The sequence below is a fragment of the Molossus molossus genome, unplaced genomic scaffold (assembly GCF_014108415.1).
Source record: "Molossus molossus isolate mMolMol1 unplaced genomic scaffold, mMolMol1.p scaffold_m16_p_22, whole genome shotgun sequence".
Taxonomy (NCBI): domain Eukaryota; kingdom Metazoa; phylum Chordata; class Mammalia; order Chiroptera; family Molossidae; genus Molossus; species Molossus molossus.
In genome coordinates this window covers 4,188,753-4,195,218 of record NW_023425358.1, presented here as the reverse complement: position 1 = coordinate 4,195,218, position 6,466 = coordinate 4,188,753, and the positions used below count along the sequence as shown (strand labels likewise).

At 40.1% G+C, this 6,466-nt stretch overlaps 1 protein-coding gene and 1 pseudogene across 1 annotated transcript; both read left to right on the top strand.

The window, feature by feature from the left end:
- Positions 1-353: 353 nt before the first annotated feature.
- LOC118640314 (olfactory receptor 6T1) lies at positions 354-1,334 on the top strand. Its single transcript, XM_036277250.1, has one exon. It carries the CDS (start codon positions 354-356, stop codon positions 1,332-1,334), a length of 981 nt encoding a protein of 326 aa, XP_036133143.1.
- A 2,650-nt stretch (positions 1,335-3,984) lies between these two features.
- On the top strand, positions 3,985-5,996 carry LOC118640313 (annotated as a pseudogene).
- The last annotated feature ends 470 nt before the right edge of the window (positions 5,997-6,466 follow it).

The following is a 6,466-nucleotide window of genomic DNA, read 5'->3' as shown; positions in this document are numbered from 1 at the left end:
CCTGTTTGATCATCGAAGAGTTCCTTACACTCCTTCAGACATCTTCCTTTTATCTTTAAGAACAGAACAGAAATACTGCTTTTCAGGGTAGATGCACAAGGAGATACTGCATGTAAATTGCCTTATACGTGTTTGGTGTTCATTATCATCAATGTTATTATTGGTATACTGCTTGTTATCATTATTTATTACTCTCCTTGTAGGTCACTTGCAGGCACAAAGATAGATTAACATATTCTCAGAATGTAAGAAAGTGTTAGGTGATTATTACTTTATTCGTTGATTAAACAATGACTGGTGGCTATAGAGCCGGTTACAAAATTCTGTTTCTTTTCTTTTGCAGGTGACTGGAAATGAGTCCTGAAAACTGGACTCACATAACAGAGTTTGTCCTTCTGGGTTTCCCCAGTAGCCATGTCCTGCAGTCCCTGCTGTTCCTGGGGTTGATGATGACCTACATTGTAACAGCCACAGGCAATCTACTGATTATCGGGCTCAGCTGGATGGACCAACGCCTACACACACAGATGTACTTCTTCCTGAGGAATCTGTCCTTCCTGGAGCTGTTGCTCGTGTCTGTTGTGGTTCCCAAGATGCTTGCCGTCATCCTCACAGGGGATTGCTCTATCTCATTTGCCAGTTGTATCACCCAGTCCTACCTCTACTTCTTCCTCGGAACCACCGACTTCTTCCTCTTAGCTGTCATGTCTCTGGATCGTTACCTGGCAATCTGCCGACCACTCCACTATGAGACCCTGATGAGTGGTAGTGTCTGTTCCCAGCTGGTGCTGGTCTCTTGGTTAGCTGGATTCCTCTGGGTCCTTTGCCCCACCATCCTCATGGCCAGCTTACCTTTCTGTGGCCCTAATGGCATTGACCACTTCTTTTGTGACAGTTGGCCCTTGCTGAGGCTCTCTTGTGGGAACACTCAACTGCTGGAGCTGGTGGCGTTGGTGCTCTCCACGTCGGTATTACTGGGCTCACTGGCACTGACCTTGGTTTCCTATGTTTGCATTCTCACCACTGTCCTCAGGTCCCCCACAGCTGCCAAGCGAAAAAAAGTATTTTCCACTTGTGTCTCACATCTCACAGTGGTGACCATCGTCTACGGCAGCTCCATTTTTCTTTACATTCGTGTGTCAGAGGCTCAATCCATGCTGCTCAACAAAGGTGCCTCTGTCCTGAGCTGTATTATCACACCCCTCCTAAACCCGTTTATCTTCAGCCTCCGCAATGATAAGGTCAAGCAAGCCCTAAGAGATGCCCTAGAGAGGCACAGACCCATGGCTGGGAGGAAATATGGGGTCGCGTGTAAAAAGAAATGTTCCTACTAGTTTGGGAGATTAAAATTTTATTTTATTTTTAAAAATTTATTTAGACCTATTTGCCAGGATTATAGAGGTTGTGAAATCTGACTGTTGGCAAAGAAAAAAGGATTTTCTATTTCCCTTTAATGCCCCCTTAACACATCAAGGATCCAGGCCTGAGAAACTCACTAGAACATAGAATTTCACCTAAGGAAAGTTCTAGTCATGAAGACAAAAAGGGAAATACTAAGAATAAACAAAGGAATACACAGATAGAGGAAGCTGATGATCAGAAGTGTGTCTTGATATTCCTTTACTACACTGCCTTTGAGGGTGAACTGAGGCCAAGAGCAGAGGCCTCTTTCTGCTTTGTAATTAGGCCTATTGTGAATACACTAGCTCCACAGGCTGTCCACAGAACAAGCTGGCATGTGGTCACATTAAAATTATCTAAAAAACAAGATGGTGAGGCAAAGGATGGGCTGAGAATTGAGCTTTCCAAGCATGCTCAGTGTCCATGTGACATAGATGGAACTCACAAGCCAGTATACTTCTGAGGAGAAATACAGATAGAGTCTGCGATGAGAGTCAGTAGGTGTGTCAATGAGTTCCCTGTGGCCAGGGGTGAGATGATTAAGCCTTTAGAATAAAAACTTGGTCTGGAAATAGATGGAGAAAGAGCAAAAAACTCAACAGGATCTATAAGCCAAACCAAAGCTCACTTGAGTCTAAGGTAGAACGGGAGCATCATCCAGCACTGAGCAAGCAGAGAAACCAACCTTCAGCACCATCAGTCACAAATTTTTGCAACAGGGTGAGCAAAACACTCAGAGACAGAATTATTCCCATGTCCTAGTTGCATGTCCAGAAAGCAGCCCAGGCCGGCCACTGTGCAGCAGAGACCATGGAGCACCCAGAAGACACCCTGCAGATCTGAGGCCTCTGTCCTCCTTCCCACCTGCATTCTAATGAACTGCACTTCTCCTCTATACACGTGACACCACTTTAAAAGAGGACAAAGCTGAAAAGAGGGAGAGCATAGAATCCTAAAGGACTGAGTTATTCTATAAAGAGAATGACCTCTTACTTAAAAAGTCTATTTGATTTAATGTTTATGACAGCACTAGACTTGCCCCCTAGAAATTTACCCCCTCCTACCCACCAGGATAATGCTTGTAAGAAAAATTATATCGCTTATTAAAAAATAGCAAATATACATTTTATTGGCAAATATAGCTTGTATAAGTAAACATGTGACCCTGCTACAAGTTAAGGATTTGGTGGAAGAGAATTAGATGTTTGCTGCTAAACTAAACTGTGTGGGAAGAGAACTCTGACTTCAGTCTTCTGATTCCAGAAATCTCTTCCACTAATGTATACTCTCTTCAAACAGTGTGTTTGCTCTCATAGCTTCTCTTTCAATATCCCAATTCTGTTTTCTCTAATCCTATGTCTTTCCTCTTTTGAGTTTCCCCCATGCTCTATACCCTGTATACTAAACAGTCCCTCTCAACTGTCTATTTTTGTGGAAAGAAACTTTGCTTTTACTAATTTACTTAATAAAATATAACTGATGGGCATTTACTTAATGTCAAGATTGTAGATACATTTGTTAAATGTCATTCTCTTCCCATCTCACATCCACTGAGGGTTGATTAAATAACATATAACAAGCTGAATAAACAAAGCATTCCTTTGTTTTATTTTAAAATTAATTATTAGGTATAGACATGAGGATAAACAGGTGAAGGTCTTCTGATACAGGTAAGAAGCTAACTGATTAACTTGGCAATGCAGGAGTCTGGATCAAGGAGTTAAGGTGTTAGGAAGGAATGAAAGATGATAGAAAACAGGACCATGACCATTTCTCTATAAACTCTTAAACTGAAGTAGAGCTTCCAGGGTACTTATGTAGTTATTATCTTTTTTAATGTGTTTTTTAATCAGTTGTGTACAAATGTTTTATAGTTTTAATTCTCAAGACAAATACCCAAACCTCCACCGACAGTCCACCCTGTTTCATGGTCTTTCTGATAACCAACCCACCCACTTTCCCCATACAGGAAGGTAAGAGCTCAGAATAGACTCTGCTACAGAATTTATCACTATTAACAGATGTTTAGAATAGAGATCTAGAGAGGCTAACAACTGTTTCCTGATTCCAAAACCAAATAAAGACACTACAAAGAAAGAAAACTACAGGCCAATATCCCTGATGAACACAGATACCAAAATCCTTAACAAAATATTAGCAAGTCGGATCCAGCAATATATTAAAAAAATAATTCACCATGACCAAGTGGAATTCATACCAGGGAAAAAAGGCTGGTACAATATTTACAAATCAAATATGATTCACCACATAAACAAAAGAAAAGATAAAAACTATACAATCTTATCAATAGACTAAAAATATTTTGAAAAAATCCAGCACCCATTCCTGATAAAAATGCTCAGCAATGTAGGAATAGAGGGATCATATCTCAACATAATAAAAGTCACATATGAAAAACCTACAGCCGACATCATATTCAATGGACAAAAACTAAAAGCATTTCTCTTAAGAACAGGAACAAGACAAGGATGCTCACTTTCACCACTCGTATTTAACATAGTAGTGGAAGTCTTAGCCACAGTAACTAGACAAGAAGAAAAAATAAAAGGAACTCAAATCGAAATGGGTAAGTGAACCTGTCATTTTTTTCAGATGACATGGTATTGTACATAGAAACCCTAAAGACTCCATCAAAAACTACTAGATTTAATAAATGAATTTGGCAGAGTAGCAGGATATAAAATTAACGTCCAGAAATCAATGGCATTCTTATACACAAATAATGAACACCCAGAAAGGGAAACAAAAAACAATCTTATTTACCATTGCAACTAAAAAATTAAATACCTAGGAATAAATTTAACTAAGGAGGTAAAAGACTTTTTCTTAGAAAACTACAGGACATTAAAAAAATAAATAGCGGAAGATATAAAAAAGTGAAAACATATACCATGTTCATGGATTAGAAAAAATCAACATCATTAAAATGTCCATACTACCCGAAGTAATCTATAGAGTCAACGCAATGCCTATTAAGGTACCAATGGTATATTTCACAGATCTAGAACAAATACTTCAAAAATTTATATGAAACCACAAAAGACCCCGAATAACCAAAGCAATCTTGAAAATAAGAACAAAGTCGAAGGGATCACAATACCAGATATGATGTTATACTACAAAGCCGTTGTAATCAAAGCAGCCTGGTACTGGCACAAGAACAGGCACATAAATCAATGGAACAGAACAGAGACCCCAGACGTTGATCCAAGATAGTATGACAAAGGAGGCAAGAGCATACAAGGGAGAAAAGACAGTTTCTTCAATAAATGATTCTGGGAAGATTGGACAGCTACATGCAAAAAAATGAAACTGGACCACCAACTTACACCATACACAAGAATCAACTCAAAATGAATAAAAGACTTAAATGTAAGTCATGAAACCATAAAAATCCTAGAAGAAAACACAGGCAGGAAAATCTCAGACATCACACATAGCAGTATTTTCACTGATGCATCTCCTAGGACAAGGGAAACAAAGGAAAAAAATAACAAATGGGACTACATCTAACTAAAAAGCTTCTGCACAGTGGGCAGCTTCCCCTTGGTGGGCAGGTGCGGCCATGGAAGGCCAGCCTCGTTGGTGGAGGAACGCGGGGCTGCGGGAGGTGCTGACCGAGTTCTGCAGAGTGGCCTTAGGAAGCTGGAGCGGGTGACGTCATCCCTGGGCTGGAGCCGGGAAGGCTGGACCCCGGGGAGGAGGAGGCGGCGACGGCAGAGGATGAAGTTGTGATATGTCTTTATGATTCCAATCATCACATGCCTAAATCGTCTTTAGCAAAGCACATCATATCGTGTAGATTGAAAAACTGGGCTATTCCAAAGAAGAAGAGGATAAAATGCATAATTCTGGATTTTTTCTATGAGAATGTGAAGATACCTTCAATCACTTTGAATAAGGACTCACGATTCCAGATAATTAAACAAACTAGAACTTCAGCTAGAAAAGACGGTGATTGTTATAATCAAAGGATTTATTCTTCGTTACCTATTGAAGTTCCTCTGAATCACAAACGATCTGTGATCTGACCCAAGCTGATCATTTTGCCCTTCTATGATTTTGAAATTGAGGAGACAAAGCAAAAACGCCCTGATTTTCAAATTATCGAAAATGACAGTGATCTCTTTGTAGACTTGGCTGCAAAAGTCAATCAAGACAATGATCGAAGAAGTCTGAAATCTTACCTTGAAATCCAGGCAGAAATGAGGGATTATAAAAGGAGACGTCAGTCCTACAGAGCTAAGAATGTTCACATAACCAAGAAATCATATACCGAGGTGATTCGGGAGGTGATAAACGTGCATATGGAAGAACTCAGTCATCACTGGCAAAAAGAGCAGGAAAAAGCAGAGGATGCTGCTGAAAAGTAAATGAAGAAAGGCGGCCAGCTTCAGTAGATTCACGGCAGTCTGGTGCAAGCTGAGTGTTCAGGACATAGAAAGGATCAGGGTAGGAGCCCACAAAAATGAAAAAGAAATAAAGATAAAGATAAAAACTGGGACTCAAGAAGAAGAAAGGAGAGGGATGGGGAAAGACATCACAGTCATAAGAGAAGAAAGCAAAAAGTATAAATGAAGTATTCATACATGTATTAATTATGCCAATGCCATGATAACCAGTATGCTGATATTTTTACTACAATTGCTTTGAGTAGGAGAATGTGCTTATTTGACCTGTTTAGTGCTCAAATCACTGCTCTTCAGTAAGTAAGTGCTTACCTTTCAAACCATGAGTACACTGTGATGCCCTATAACTGTGTTTTCCATATATATATTTTTTTAATCCTCACCCGAGGACATTTTTTTCCATTTTTTGTTCAGATAGAGTGGGAGGGGGAGAGAGAGAGAGAAAAACATCAATGTGAAAGATACACATCAAGTGGCTGCCACCCACACGACCCAACCAGGGCCGGGGACAAACTGCAACCGAGATGCATACCCTTAGCGGGAACTGAACCCGGGTCTCTATGGACCACAGGCCAACGCTCTAACCACTGAGCCAAACCGACCAGGGCATGTTTCCCATATTTTAATAGATCATT

What these genes read in the sequence shown, in the direction of transcription:
- LOC118640314 (XM_036277250.1), top strand. Translation starts at nt 354, where the DNA reads ATGAGTCCTGAAAACTGGACTCACATAACAGAGTTTGTCCTTCTGGGT.